At 37.4% G+C, this 16373-nt stretch overlaps 1 protein-coding gene across 1 annotated transcript; it reads left to right on the plus strand.

Annotated features, from left to right (window-relative positions):
• The first annotated feature begins 1983 nt into the window (after positions 1-1983).
• cd44b (CD44 molecule (IN blood group) b) lies at positions 1984-15205 on the plus strand. The gene is made up of 8 exons (XM_028000623.1): positions 1984-2335; positions 11061-11226; positions 11446-11582; positions 11675-11740; positions 12097-12408; positions 12973-13053; positions 13200-13278; positions 13945-15205. Exons 1-8 carry the CDS (start codon positions 2269-2271, stop codon positions 14156-14158), a joined length of 1122 nt encoding a protein of 373 aa, XP_027856424.1. The 5' UTR covers positions 1984-2268; the 3' UTR covers positions 14159-15205.
• The last annotated feature ends 1168 nt before the right edge of the window (positions 15206-16373 follow it).

Here is a 16373-nt window from a genome sequence, read left to right on the forward strand (position 1 = left end):
AAAAAAAACAAGGCTTTAAATAGCACCTATTACAAGAACTCAATCCGTTATCAGTGAATGAGATAAGCTGGTGCTGTGCTGCATTGCCAGTGTTAGCTCAGTATAGGAAATAGTTGTCAACATTCTTTCTAAAAGTGCAAAAAGCAGCACAGTCAAAAATGTATATTTACAAAAGCAAACCATACCTTAAATATTAACACTCCAATCTAAACATTTAAAAAGAACTTTGGCATAAGCTCCAAAAGGTGCATCGACCTGTCCCCATGAATCAGTTTCCCATGGAAATCGAAATGTGGTGTTGTGAGGGTAGTAATGAAGATTTTCAACTTAAGAGCTACGCCATTCACTTGTTGACTGCTATTCCCATGACTGCATAGTTAGTGGCCATGGCAACCCATTAGACAGGTCTTCACGGGTTGTTATGAGGGAAGTAAAAGAATTACAGATAGCAGTCATGGTTTCATATTACATCTGGTTATTTGAGATATTATGCAGTCACATGCTAACAGCACAGGGGAGATTCCAGAAACCTGAGGCGATGCCATTAATTGCCTTATGAAGTGAAATGAAAAGCCTGGAATAAGAATAGAGAAATCTTTCTCATGGTGTAAATGGTTGATATATTTTTGACAGTATGGACAAGAATGTTTTGGGTCATTTTTATGTAACTTAAGTGCATAATAAAACAAAAGCTGGATTTTTGGCCAGTGAATGAAACTTATTGAAAAAAATAAACAAAATCCTCAACAGCCACTTTATTAGGTACGTTGATTTTTCAGTTGCATAAACAGATAATCAGGCAAATACAATGATAAAGATTTTCTTTGAAGTTTACAAAGAATGACCAGAAAAAATATATATCTAGTTAGTATCAGGCGTGGAGATAAACATGCCTTTCTGATGTAGAAGCAATTAGCAGACAATAAAAAACAAAGCACCTCAAATAACCATTTGTTAAACCGAAGCATTCATCATAACATCTCTGATTATGCAAGCCATCAAAACCTGAAGCAGATGGACTCTACTGCATCTTCTGATGCTGCTCCTATAATTTGAGAGCAAGAAATTGGTCAATAACAAATTGGAAAAGTGTTTTCCAATTTTGACAGTGACATTCAGATGAATCTAGCTGAAACTATATTAAACAGTGATCATTTCTTTATTCTGTCAACAGGCTGGTGGCGTTTGTTAAATAATGTGGGCGACGATTTCAGCCGCCTTTGGCCCCTTTTTAGCAAATTAAACATTTTTAAACACCACAACCAACCTGAATAATGTTGCTGCTCACTTTCATCTCTTTATGACAACAGCACATACATTTGTTTTGATAAGTATAAGTTTCAAATGACCTCTTCTGGTTTCTTGAACAGGACAATTAGCTCACAGTTTCCAATGACCTTCACAGTCACCAGATCTTAACCCAGTAGATGACCTTTGGGATGTGGAGGAGCAGAAGATTTTCTGCTGGGGGATGTTCTTTTAAATCTTGTTGATTTCATGACACAATAGGTAAAACAGCTCTGAAGCTAGCAGGATTCTGATCAATTGCTAGTAAGGTGTGTCTGATAAAATGAGTCCATGTATCCCGAGCCTTCAGTACATCCAAAATGACAAGTGAGGTTGAATTTGTGAAATACATGACCTCTTACAAATGGTAGTCGAGAAAGATTGACAGCAAACCCCTGTGGAGCTGGGCTGAGAAAATCAGATCAGTTGACAACAATGAAAAGATTGAACAAAAGACCAGATGGGCTCTCTGAAACTGTCTCTCTGCAAGGACCATAAATAAAGGCAATGGGGGTGTCAGCAGATAGGGTGAAAATGAGGTACGGAGACAAGGACAAGCAGTCACATTGGAGGAGAAATCACCTTCTTCTTTCTGACTGCAAATTCTAAAGGCAGGAAAAGGGGAGAGAAAGTGGAGAGGTGGGGCAGTTGGGGAGGTGGGGCAATTGAGGGAGAGGCAGAAGGGTGTGTGTTCACATGAACACACACTTCCCCTCCTACATGCATGCCACCAGCCACTGTTGTCTCTCCGGCAGAGAGGAGAAAGTTGATGCAAATTCCGAGTAATCTCCAGGAGCTTTCAGACACCCGAGCAAGCCCAGGTTTCTTCTGTTCTCTCCTCCACATTTACTCTGTTTCACTCACATACACCCACCAGCCATCACTGCTGGTACTGTAGAGGGAGGAAAAAACCCGAAGAGGACTGTTACAGATCTTTATACCCAGCTGCTCACCTAGCCATCACCAGACAATTTGGCAAAGATGTGGACTTTTCTTGTAGGGGTCATTTTTGGAATACTGGCCTCTGGCAATTCAAAGCCACTTCAAGGTGAGGAGTTTGAGATTTTACCTTAGTATCTCTTTGTTATGTTTTTCTTTGTTTTTATTGTTCTTCTGTGTCTGGTAATTCTCTTTGCTATCAGACTTTACAACCGTTTATTTTCATCCAGAGGCTTGTAGAGCACATGAATGAGAACTCATAAAAAGGAAACTCGAGAGTGAAAGACGCTACTGAGGCTTCTGCTTGTAGAACGGATGAGTTGATGCCGGCAAGAGAGCATGTGCTACTCCAGACAGGCTTACGTCTGGCATAGTCTGAGACTGACGCATGACAGACACAAAGAAGAATGCCTTGCTTCTTCCTCACTCTGTTTTAGACACGTGTTTGCATTTAAACCTGTTTTTTCTGGGGTTTTATTAACAGTGTGGCTGGCTATTAAAAGCACAATTATTAATTGAGGAAAAAGTAAAGCGATTCTGCCCTGTTTTAATGTTGTAGTCTGTGACACAAAGGATGATCTTCAGATGTGCTCTAGTTTTCTCCCTTTTTATTCTCTCCTAACTCTTTGTGTCTCACATATAATTTCATTGGATTTGTTGCTAAGAGCGATAGTCTCTGGAGGCTTAGCTGGCTTTGAATCAAACAGGTCTCAGGTCTGTCTGGCTTTTTCCCCGAGGAGCTGGAGGTCTAGTTGCTCACAAAGACCTTCTTCTGGCTATAGGCCAAATAAAATTCGGCATCAAGCTTTAATATTGACTAGGATTTAAAGGCAAAATGAGAGGATATCTGTACAGCTCAGGTGCTGAGTGTGCAGGAAGGGGGGAGGGGGACCCTTTTACCCCTAAGACAGCCCATGTTTGATCCTCAAGGATCCTTGCACATTCAGAAGTGTGTGCTTTGTTTGTGCATGTTTCGATTGTTTATAACGATTGTTCATCCAGGTCCAGACTCAGTCTACACACAGATTCAATTAATATGTTTTCATGATGAGATTTATCATCATGGATAATGACTTTATCTTCCAAAAGTAGTCAGGAGGGAAGAGAGGAGTGGATGGAAATTGATATTCACCATAATGACTGCAAAAACATTAACAACATTGATCTGAGTTTTTCCCTTTGATTAAGAAAAAGACAATACATTTTTTTTAGCTTATCTGATTTAAAAGTTATAGCGCAAATTCTGCAAGGATCTTGGACTTTGCTGGAAATCCAATTAAATAGTTAGCTTCAGTAGTTTTGATAAAGTCAGTGAAATGTTATATTTGAATCATTTACAAAATGTGTTCAATATACAAAAAGCTAAACAACTGAACAGACCTGTGAACCTCTGAAACACCAGGACTTCTTAACAATCATATGTGGTATCTACACGTGCTGACATGCTGTAATATTTTTGGTTGGAATATTCTTCTTTCCACTTAAATATTCACTGGCTGGCTATAAGTTGCATGTCCTGCAGACATGATCATATTTGTTTCCTTGGTTTGGCAACCTCCCCCTGAATGCTCCTGTGTCATGTTTCAGGGTAAGGGGTGGTCAAAGTCTCCATAAACTAGGCCCTGACAAAGAGTGCCTTTGTTGGCAGGGTCTCTATACTTAAAGGCACGTGTTTGCCTCCTCTACCAGCGTGCCCTTTACTACAAACCAATACTTGTTCAGCCTGTGTTGGGGGACTCTGTTTCTATGGACTCTAGTACTTAGCATCTGCCTGCCATGTTAGCCTATTATTAGCCTGCCTCTATTAGCCTGCTTTTTCATATTAGCCGAATTTCTTCATGTCAGTCACTTTTCTACTTGAACAAATCATTAGTAGTGGCTCTCTATCAATGAACATTGAAGCACAGCTCATGATGGTCTTAAGGGTATCGAGGGCGGTTGAGGTCTAAGGAGTTCAGCACCCTATATTTGTGTCAAGGTTTATACAAATATTAGACAGCTGCCAATATTTAAGCAAATGGGTCAAAAAGTGATTTAACTGACTCTTGAAATTACTATGATATTGGAATATCATAGTAAAACCATCAGGCGTTTTATTGCAAATAGTCAATAGGGCCGCAGGAAGCTAATTATTTATGTCTTTTCTACAAGGTATCCTGTCAGGAATGAACATCAGTGTCCTATTGTCTTTTACAAGACGTTTCTAAAGCTAGATACTGGGAATTATTTTCTGTAAAGTACACATCATCCTCTCTGGCCCAGTTATCCATTCAAATGGCTTTTCTTGTTACTTCTATGTGGATGACTACCAGCTATTTTCATTAAATGTCCTCATCCTTTATGCTAGAGTCTTAGGATGTCCCCCCTTTAGCTAAATCTCTTAGGAATCAATCAATCAGTCAATCCATCAAGTTTATTTATATAACACATTTCAGAAATAAGGCAGTTCAAAGTGCTTTACATCATAAAAACACAACAATACAAAGTCATAAAAAACACCACTTTGAAAAACCCCCCAAAACAAACATAAAATGTTTATGAGTGCCATCATTAAAATGATCAACACACATCAAATATGTTGGTCAATGTTTCATTTATTATGGTTCAAAAGCAGCTTTAAACAGCTGAGGTTTTAGTCTAGATTTAATGGAACTCAGCGTTTCAGCTGTTTTGCAGTTTTATGGATGCTTGTTCCAGATTTGTGGTGTGTAGAAGCTGGATCCTGCTTCTCCATGTTTGGTTCTGGTTCTGGAGATGCAGAGCAGACCAGAACCAGAAGATGAGAGTGGTCTGGAAGGCAGATACGAGAACAACAGGTCTTTAATGTAGTTTCATCAATTTCTGAACTATCACAGTATTTTTTAAAGTCTCTTATCTAAGCTACAGGCAACCAGTGTAAGGATTTTAGAACTTTGGTTGATGTGCTCTATCGTCCTGGTTTTAGTGAGACTGCCAGCAGAAACCTTCTGGATCAGCTGCAGCTGTCTAAGTAATTTTTTTAGGCAGACCTGCTAGGACTGCAGGTTTACCTAATAAATGCAAACCTGCAACTAAAGATACACACATAAATGAGTTAGTCCTTTAGGAATGATCTGTTGGTCATCATAGCTTGTGAAATCATAATTCAACAACAGATTATCTTATTCAGTTTTACTGTGGCACATTCCGGAGCAGGAAATCCCTCATGTCCACAGTCATTAGATCCATAATGACTCATTGTGATAACTTAGGTTGTAAGAGTTACCACTCTGTTTTCTTTTTGGGACTACTGAATCATTTTATTTTAATTTGGTTGAGTTGAAATACATTATCAACATACCTGCCTGAGTTGCTAAAAATTGAGGTATTATGACTAATGACAACTTGCCCTTGTTCCATTTTGTTCCGTCTCTGTTTTGGTCATACGACTTTGCACAAACAACAAATAGATTATACCCAACTCAATATTCCACCCAACTTATTGGTATAAATCATGGATATCTCACAATTTCACAAATTCTCGCAAGTCTACTTTTATATCTCCCATCATCCACAGTGACGGCACCACTGGAGTTTCAGATTTGTTTAATCAACCAAAAAGGACACTTAAAACTTCATTGCTGATCAACCTCATCTGATAGTCAGAGATCTAAAGGCACTAACACTGGCTTCTACTGTAGAGTGGCTAAGTCGTCAGCACTTATCTACCTAATCTCAGTGCATGCTCCTTCAGTATTGCTGAATTCCTCTCAGCAATGTTAGCTGACCCTGCTGCCGCCATTAAAAAGGAAGTCAATCTAGACTATTTATATATATTTTTTGTTCCACTCTGCTGGAATGAGCATCCAAAGCCTTTGGCATTGTTTGTAAAAGGTCTCTTACTGTATTAAAAATAAAAAAAAGTGCTTTTCCAAACAAATGGCCATTCCTCAAAATTTACTTATTAGATTTTCTAATGATTAAACAAGATTAATAATTCTTGGTAATTTCTAATCAGCTGATGTGAATAATTCTAATAATAGATTAATTGCTACTGTCATGTTGCTCTACTTTGGCATAGAGACCTAATTTTATTTCAAGCGCTTTAAAAACAATATATCAAAGGAAATCGTAAACACTTTGCTAAACCTTTATAGAAAACACTCCAGGTGCTAGTAGTTATTAAAATTAATAAAGTAATAGAAACATATCTATAGCATGCTGCACTTCACAAACTTTTAACACCACAACAAGAACAAATGTTTTGAGGAGGATTCCTTCCTCTTCCTTATTCTCCAGTTTTCAAATTGAGTGAATACAGTGGAACATATTGAAATGATTTCTCTTCACATGTATTGTACAGAAATTGAAATCTTCATGCCTGTAAAAGGAAAAAGACAGTGTTACCGCCTTGATATGTTTGCAAAAAAACTCGCCTACCATCCAGGGTGAAGTGGGTGGAGGTGCAAACATTAGATGTGAGATAGGAAGCCGCGCTTTGCAGAGAACGCCAGTTTTGTCAGTCCTTTTTGTGACCTTTGGATATTTTGTGTCTATATGCTTGAGTGTTTGCAAACATGTTCCTTACTACATCCCATGTTTCAGTTGTCCCAGAGACTTTTTCTAGTGGAGGGAAAATCTGTGCTGACAAAATGAAGTTCACCCAGGTGTGATGATGCTGTGGCATTTTATGGGCTGGTTGTGAAGATCTTGCTTCACAACCAGCATATGGACTATGGCTAAACATTTGTCACAGTATGAACAGGGCAGATGCAGTAGGTTCTTTTTTCAAGCATGACATTCTAACCTCAAGATATTTTCAGAACACTTAAGTGTGAGCAATCCCTATAGAGTGCATCTGGCAGCAAGTAACAAAATAGATACAGATAAGAAGAAAATGAGACCCAGCTTTGTATGTTAATATTGTTGACAACAGCTTACTGCCTCCTCTTGAGGAATGGCTCTGAAGTCATGAAGGGATAATCAGCCTTGTGCATCTGTGAGCTACCAGTTTTTTTTTTTGTTTTTTTTTTTAAAGACATGTATGTGGGGGGTATATTGTGTTTTATCGCTGGCATAGAAATGACAGAGAGCTGTCAGAGAAAACAAGACAAAATGAAAAAGCATGGGGGCAGAAGGGAGGGGGAGAAAGTGAAGTAGGAGTGGAGAGTTAAGTTGACAATTCTTCCCATTGCAGCTGGAGGTTTTGGCAACACGGAGTGTTAGAGCTTCATTTCTATTGAACGCTGCAGCCAGACTTTGCAGTCTCCTTGGTTCCAACTCCATTAGGTGACAAAGAAGCTTTTGGGAGAGTCAATGCCTTTGCATAACAAGCTTCTGGGGCTGCATAAAGACACCCACAACTGTCCCTCTGCATATTAATGAACGCCCTGTTAGATCACTGTCAGCACTCTTTTCAGCCCACCGATGGTGCGCTGTTCTCCCTTTGATCTGTTTGGGGCAGGTTTGCAAGGCCAAGGTTGTTGTCTATTTTATTCCTCCAGGCTGTGAATGATGCAAGCTGCTCTGTTAGCAGAGACTGAGGTTGTTTCAGATTTTCGTATGAGAGACGGAGTCGTATAAGGAAGAGTTTGTTTTTACAGCATGTGCAAAGGAACTTGCCACTGCTGCACAACTGCCGCTAACAGACAAAAACTTTAGTTCCTGCTTCTGTCGCTGCTCTCTTTTTGCTCATGATAGCATGTTAAAAAAGAGTTGTGGGCCCCTTATTTTTTCTCATGAAAACCAAGAAATTAAAAAAGGGAAAACTTATCAATGAATACTCCTCTGACTGGCGTGCAATTTAATACAAGTGTCAAGTTCAGAATGCAGCCAAATGAAGTTGTATAGTTGATGATATATATTTTTTTATGGAGACTTAACAAAACTCTTTTCATTACTGTGACTTGATTCAAAATGAATCCATTTCAGAACTGTATTAACCAATGTCGGATAAATTGTTGTGAAATCACACAACTTGTCCTTTATTTGCGAAACACAATATAATGTTATTGTCTGTTGCAACTTTAAACTTAAAGGACGCTTTATTAGGTACATCTTGCTTTTACCAAGTTGACTCTGGTAAAAGAATAAAGTTTCCTTAAGAACTTTATTCTTAAAACAAAAACATCAGCAAGGTTTGAGGCAGATTTTGGTCCAGGTCGATATGAAGGCATCATTCAAGAGCTGCAAATTTAACAGCTTCACATTCCTGATGAAAACCTCCTGTTTGTCCACATCTCAGAGGTGCTTTGCTGGATTGAGATTCGATGTCTCTGGAGACCACTAAAGTAGTGAACTCATTGTCATTTTTAATATGGGGTTTGTAAAATGCTGTGTTATCATCCTGCTCAGAATAGGCATCAGAAAATGGTTAAGATTTTGTTGTTAAAAATTTAACATGGTCAGCAGCATTGATTACTCGAGATGCTTTTTGTTGTTTTTTTGAGCGATGCCTGCCACATAGTACAAAGATAAAAACAAACAATTAGATCAAATTAAATTTAAAAAACAAAGTTCCTGCTGATGATGGCTTAAAGTTTTAATGTCTCAGTGGAAGCTTTTTGTTTCATTTGTTCAGAATATGTGTATGACTATAAGGTCAGTGTGACATTTTGTTTCACAACTTTACTCCAAAATGTTCACCAATCAGATTTAAAATTAAATGTGTTCTCGTTTCCTATGAAATGCTGCAGTGTGACTAGGCCATCTTTCACAACTCATAAATTTGTCACCCTGGTAACAAACATAATCTGCAGATAAACAAGCAAGTGCATATGTTTTATCTGTTCTCTGGAAGCATGTGACATATTTTAGCCCATCTTCATGTTATCAACAACATTCCTATGAAACTGTGGAAAGTCTTTAGAGCTACAGTATGGAACTTTTTTTTTAAAAATACGTCTTTTACATATTTGTTACTATGTAGTGACAGTGTAACACGGGATAGATAATCTGTGAAAAAAATTGAGCTCCTCAACCTGCCTGACCTACTATTGTTGTCTGAAGAAATGCACTGCTCTCTGTCAAAAACAACCAGAGTCAGGAGGAGCACCTAAATGTTGACAATCATCTTTGTGTATGTGCTGATAAATGCGCTAATGGCTGAGAAGCAACTTATCATTCCAGGAAAACTGTGCATTCATGGCAGGCTGGGGTATCAGGAAGAAGCTGTAGCGTAGCAGAGAGCAAAGGGGGCAGAGAGAGAGAGGGGGATGAGCGGCACGTACACTAGCATGTTTGACATCGCTAAGACCTTCTTCCTGGCTCTGATTGGTTGTTTATAGTCAGCATTTAGAGTGCCAGAGGAAGACAAACGAGCACAATTTTAAACATCTGTCCCATACCGTACTGTCACAATATAATGACAGTTTCAACAATTATGTAAATACATATCATTTTAATAAAAGTTACATACTTGATGCTTTAAGGGGTGAACTTACTATGCATGCTTATCAGAATTTTAAGGCATAGTCATAACTGAACTTTTCATTTCCTCAGTGAACTTCAATATAATATCAAGTTTTTTGTTTTCTTTCATGTAGAAATGCTAACCACACCCTGCACCATCATCCTCTTTTACCAAGCCAAGACCAGGAGTGTTGTGTGTTCATAATTATAGTTCCCCTCCCCACCCAACCTGCCGTCTGTCCCTCAGTCTCTGTGCCACGGTTCACCTGCCTGCCAGCTGTTTCAGTTCTGAAACCTGTGTTTGACTTTTGAAAGAAGCAGTTACCACGTGGATACCAACTGTTGTCATCTTATCTGATGAAACCAATTTTGCATGTTTTGTTTTCATATCCGAACCCTGAAAGTTTTCAAACAAACTGAAGCAAATGGACTTGCAACAGACGTTTGGAGGCAGGCAGCACAATAATGACCAGATTTTCTTCTTCATGGATCCTAATTGAGTTTAGGACTACCAGAAAAGGAACAGCATGTTTTGCCAACAAATTGCACTTAAAAGATGTATCAAATAATTTTAGAATGAGGTGAAAGGCTAGTAAAAAGAACGATTACTTTGAAAATCATTCTTTCCCAGGACACATTTCACTGCAAACTTAATATTAATGAACTCCTCCTTTTTTTTTTTTAATTAGGAGAAACATTAAACAACAATAACCCAAAGAGTGACTAAAAAATGTCCCAATTCTTTATTCATTGTATGCTCCGAATTATGTTTTGAATTAAAACAAAATGTTTTTACAAATTTTGTGGTTGCTTGGGTCATTCATCTAGCCCAGGGAGATGGTTTTAACAAAGCACATGAGATGTGTTTGCAGTTTCATAATCTCAGAGAGTGTAGAATGGTGCTGTTCAATATGAAACTGTCTCTGTCACTGTGAATTATGTGACAAAAGCAGGATGCACCTGTGCACATAGTCTAAAATTTTGCATTTTGCCAGTTCCAAGTATGAAACACTTTATGATGTTTGTTTGGAACATATATATATATATATATATATATATATATATATATATATATATATATATCTATGTTCTCATTTTTATGTTTTTCAAAAAATAACTGAAAGAGGTTTGTGTTACATTAACAAGAGATATTTTTAAATGCCACAAGATTTATTTATAATAAGCTTTGGATCAGGTACCTTACAAATCAAAAAGATTATATTTTATTTCTGCAGTTGTTTTGGCCTTTTTTGTGAGCTGAATTTAAATGCATTACATACTTCTCTCCCTCCCTGATCTAATATAAAACCTCAGTAGAGATATTAAGTATACTCATTTAATTTCAGATCTCTGCATTGTTGACTCCAACAATAATAAGTTAATTAACTTCTTTTTCTTTAACTTTCACTCTGAATTTCTCACAGTAATAAAAAGACTTCTCATTTTGTTTATTTGCTTCTTTCTAGTTAACTCTCGCACCTGCAGCTATGCAGGTGTCTTTCTGGTTGAGGGAGAGAGTCGTTACTATCTGACTTTTGAAATGGCCATGAAAGTCTGTGAGCAGCTGGAGAGCACAATGGCAAGTCCAGCGCAAGTCCAGGAGGCCTATAACAACAGCATGGAAACTTGCAGGTAAATGAAACTTTCTTCAAAAAAATATTGTGAAAAAGTATATTTTCATAAAAAAATAACACGTTAGAGATATTTCACTTTATATAATAAAGTATATGTTGCTTATTAGGTAAGACACAATGTAACTGAAGATTGATATTTGTTTTTATTTTTCAAATTTATAAAGCATTGTGGATCAAAATCTGAATCGACAACTGTTCACTGTTTTTGTCACTTAAGGTACGGTTGGATCAACAATGGGAGCAGTGTCATTCTCAGGCAAACTCAGCATGAAAACTGTGCAAGGAACATGACTGGGTTTATTGTTAACTCACATACTGGAGATCATTCTGATGCTTACTGTTATGACAAAAATGGTAAATGAGGAGCTAGTATGAGATTTTGGTTTATTTTGTTGTTATTGACTTTTTGATTTGAAACTTGTTGTCTTATGATTCCTTACTACCAGATAGTGCTGAGAAGAACTGCAGCAAAGCTTTCCAGGAAAACAGAGTTTTACTCTCAGATACAACAGGTCAGTATAACACACCCTCATATTGACTGTGATGGAGTACAAGTGTGAGACAAACACTATGCTGTTTTAAACACTTCTATGGTTGAGAATTGTTGTAGGATTGAGGCATTTAAGAGGAAGTGGCTTCAGTTAAACATCTAACATATTATGTGACCTCTGTTCTCTGCTCTCTAAGAGGAAGTAACATAAATGGTTCTGAAACAGACAGAATCCTGTCTCAAACAATTTCCTTAATGATACAACTGTGTTATAATAACTGAAATACTATATGGACTTGCTTAACTTAGATGCTGCTTAATATATATATATATGTATAAAGTGTATGAGTGAACAAAAAATATTTATTCTCTAAACAGCTCTGACATCACCACAGCCTCTGACTGATGGCACAATAGAGTCAGAAACAAGCTCACTGGAGGGCTTGATAAATGCTCCAACACCTGCAAGTACACCCGACGATCTGAGTAAAGATGATTTCACTATGGTTCCTGAGGAGGGAAACCCCACTGGAGGAAGCAATGTCACTTCCGCTTTCACTACAATGGAGCCAGACCCACGTGATGGATCTGGGATGGAGTCAGCTCAACTAGAGGAAAAAACAACTCCAGTGATCAACGCTGAAACAACATCGAGTGAAAAGAGACCTATTGAAACATTGGAGCCCACTGGTAAAAACATAAAATCAGAGTTTAAGGAAACTCTAACAGTATGTCCAGTACATCTCAGTAAATTAGACCTTATTTTTCAATGAGGAGTGCTGGTCAGATTAAAAGAAACTTTAGAAAATTACCTTTGAGCAGGTTCAAATTTTAAGCCCACGTTTAAGAATTAAAAAAAATATGTTGCTAGTAATGCGATTTAGAGATCAAATCTTGTAAGGAATTAAATATTGTATTTCTATCAGCTTTAAGCATAAAATCTTCCAAATTAACAGAAAGAAAGACTTGGAAATCAGTATGTACTCTACAGTATATAAGCCGTGAGGGCTGATTCAACAGGTTTTGGGAGGACAGGAGTAACTAAAGTAGCTTTTCGAACAAATGACGCCCCCTTGTGTTAGCTGAAATATATTTGGAGATGAAGTAGAGCCAAATCTGATCAGTCCTACAACTGAAAAAACCAAACCATCTTTTTTTGTAATGAAGCTAAAAGAATGCTTTGTTGGTTGGCAGTTTAACAGGCATCCTTTTTTTTTCTGTTTTAACTTTTTATTTTATTTTATTGATGTTCAGATGCCAAACCGAATAGCGGAGGAAGAAAATCATTGAATCTGGAAAATGATATAGAGAATCAAAAAGACAGCAGCTCATCAGGTGAGTAACCGAAAATGAAACACCCAGAGATACTATACATGATGACAGCAAACAGCAATATTCTGACGGTGCTTTATGTTTTTTTTCCGGAATCATTTTAACACTGTCACAATATTCATATTTTTTTCTATTCTTTCTCCTTTTAGACTGGCTGGTAGTTATTGGTGTTATTGTAGCAGTTGGTGCAATTCTCCTTGTGTGTGCAGCTGTCGCCAGGAGAAACGGGTAATGGCTTGATTGACATGACACTTCCGGTGCTTTTATTGAACATACACCTAGCAATTTCTATAGGGAAAACCAGGATGTGTATGTTTCAATTCATTGACACAGGTTAAAAATAGCACATAATGGCTCAAATATAAACATATAGCCCCAGTAGTATTAAGTGAAAAGTCTCTTTACAGGTTGTACCTTGCTTGCATATGCTTCTTGTAGCCATCTGTGAGCCTGTGGTATGAATCTGCCTGGATATCTCACCACTCATCTCATCACAAGTAGTGCATAGTTCATTCTCATGTTGTTCTTCTGGTCAAAACCTGGCTTTCCAACACAGCCGACAAATTTTAGGATTGAGTGGAGGGCTAGTCCACAAGCTTAATGCTAATCTGTATCACCTCTTCCAAAACCATTTCATTTTTGACCAGCCAATGCCCAAATGTGCTCAATTTTCCACCATCTACTTGAGGTGAAGTTGAAGATTTTGGAGATAAGACCTAGTCAAATATTATTCCTTAAAGCTTGTTCAATGTACTAATACCACTGGCCACAATGCAAATCCTCAACATGATGCTTCCACCACTGTGCTTCACACTTGCTGTTAAAAGATTCGAAAGGCTCACGTTGATTTTAAACCTAGTTGTAGTAACATTTGCCCTCAATGTGTTTTTGCAGGTGGTGTGGCAGAAAGCAAACGCTGAATATCACAATCAAAGAGAGCAGTGATGACAATGGGGTCGCAGCTGCAGCATGCAGCTCCCGCAACCCGGAGAGAGAACAGGAGATGGTGACGCTCATGAACAAGGAGACCATCCAGGAGAACGGCAATACGGAGGAGTTCACTGTCATCACGTTAGAGCAGTCTCCGGATAAAGACGAGCAGGCCTGAGAGTTGGGCAGGAAAGAGCTGGGGAAGTTGGGGGAAGACTTTTGAGAGGATAAAAGAGTTGGAGGGTGTTGGCGGCTTGTAGTGGATGGGCACTGAGTAAGAGCATTTGAATGTGTCACAACGTATCATTCTGTGTTCAACTAAAGTACAAAGGTTTGCACAAAAGCTTTTTAAAGAGGCTAAGCATTTCAGATCAGTGTGCAAGAATGAGAGATTTAGAACAAAATATCAGAATATGTTTATTTTCCGTTCACGTTAATTACTGTGTGTGCCATTTTTAATTATTGATTACGGGGAGTTCTAAGAGTGGGTGAAAAGCTTTTTGTTAAATTTGATGACTGTAAAATTCTAGCAATTAATCTTAACCGGAAAAAAGAAATAAACTGTCATTTTCGTTTTGTTATATTTTATTTAAGAAAGAAAGAAAAAAAAACTTCCTTTATTTCTTTATTTTCCTGTTTTTCCTTTCTGCACATATTTCAGACATGTCCACTTGTCTGTAATTGTTGCTTTAAGAAAACTGGGGATTCATCAATCTCAATTATCTTCCTTTTGATTCTGCTCTCCCTGTCTGTGTACATAATATAAAACTTTACAAATGTTGCAATAGCTGCCATTGCTTTTTTTCATAGGAAAATGCTTTGTCGATTTAGCGTGAAGGACTGCTGCTGTTTCTAGTAGTATTTAATCAGAAACTGTATTGTGGTTTGTGAAGGTCAACATAGATAGCATCCTGAATCAGCATGATTTTTAGCTTTCCACAGTGAGTGCGTAGTGCACAACTGATGATGATGAATACAGAATTAAGATTATGTTTTGATTATACTGTGTGGATAAAAAGTATGTTATAGGGAATCTACTCAACATATACTGATTTTGAAACAAAATAAAGAACTGGGTAATATTTCAAGCACATTAATCTCAAGCTCAATTTTTATGAGGGGAAGTGTAAATACTGGACATTCGAAATGAGAAGTTAATCCACTGCAGGCTTATAGCAACGCAAAAGGCTTATTAAAGAGAAACACCGGTTTGCTCTGAACCAGATGTGATAAAAGAAGCTGATGTTTTTATTCTATGTTTCTTTATAAAGCTTTCAATCTTGTAATCATCTTTTTCTATTGAACTTTCTGTAGCCTGACTATATCGCACACACGTATTAATCAACTTTATTATCTGTGTGGCCAATGTAGTTTTTAGAAGAAGACTAAATTACATACAGTCATTGTGAATGACATTCTTTTGACTTGTTACTTAACCCTCCTGTTATGGTCATTTCTGAGGTACAGCAATAATGTTTGTGGGTCAATTTGACCTGTGGAGAGTTTAATCATGCAATAGTGTTAGAAACCAAAAAATTCCTCCAAAACATTTTTGTATCTGATTATTAACTCCAATACTAACCATTTCAATCAATATTTGTGCAATGATGTTTTATTACTTCTCACAAATAAAGGATCAATGACGACAATTTACTCATTGCCGTCATTACAGTTTTAATTTACATAAAAAATGTAATTTACATTTTTTATGTCCACTGAACAAAACCTACAAATAAAACAAAACAATAATTTCAGTGAAATTGATCTTTTGTAATTTTTTATATATTTTACTTTTTTTTTTTTTCAATGGGTGATCTTTATAATTGAACTTGAGACACACATACTGTTCAGGGTCAAATTGACCCGCTGATTAAAATCAAGATAAATGAGTTATGCAGAGAGTATTAATGTTTTCCCCCACTTCTGCTGAGTGTCCACTCAGACTGGATGGAGTTTGCCCACGGGAAAAGAAAAGGTTCCCGTCAAAAGTTGTATGAACACCTGCTTTCTCCCAGTTTCCTAGTGAAGTAAAGAGTAAATAGTGAGAAAGTGGGCTTGTGTGTGTGGGGGTGTGTGTGTGGTGAAACGTGGTTCATAGCTGCAAATAAATCTTTTTTACCCTTCAACTTGACTGCCGGGTCAAATTGACCGGAACATTATATACGTAAAAAGTAGGCGCAGGGGGGTTGCAAATGTGTAAAATGAATAAATTTTCAATTTATATGTAGAGTGTACCTATTAAGACAAATAGAAAAAGTTTCATGCAAAAACAAATGCTTCCAACTATTTAAAAAAAAAAAATTAACTTTAAAACGGGTCAATTTGACGCTCAACATAGCAGGAGGGTTAAGTTTATTTTTACATTTTCCTTTGATTTCAAGAGGACAAAGTGT

This window comes from Xiphophorus couchianus, chromosome 2, assembly GCF_001444195.1.
Source record: "Xiphophorus couchianus chromosome 2, X_couchianus-1.0, whole genome shotgun sequence".
NCBI classification, from domain to species: domain Eukaryota; kingdom Metazoa; phylum Chordata; class Actinopteri; order Cyprinodontiformes; family Poeciliidae; genus Xiphophorus; species Xiphophorus couchianus.

Bases quoted from the DNA above. Each gene is read 5' to 3' on its own strand.
- cd44b (XM_028000623.1), top strand. From the start codon at position 2,269: ATGTGGACTTTTCTTGTAGGGGTCATTTTTGGAATACTGGCCTCTGGC. The intron at 11,227-11,445 runs GTAAATGAAACT...TTGTCACTTAAG, and splicing joins AACAGCATGGAAACTTGCAG to GTACGGTTGGATCAACAATG. The intron at 13,054-13,199 runs GTGAGTAACCGA...TTCTCCTTTTAG, and splicing joins AAAAGACAGCAGCTCATCAG to ACTGGCTGGTAGTTATTGGT.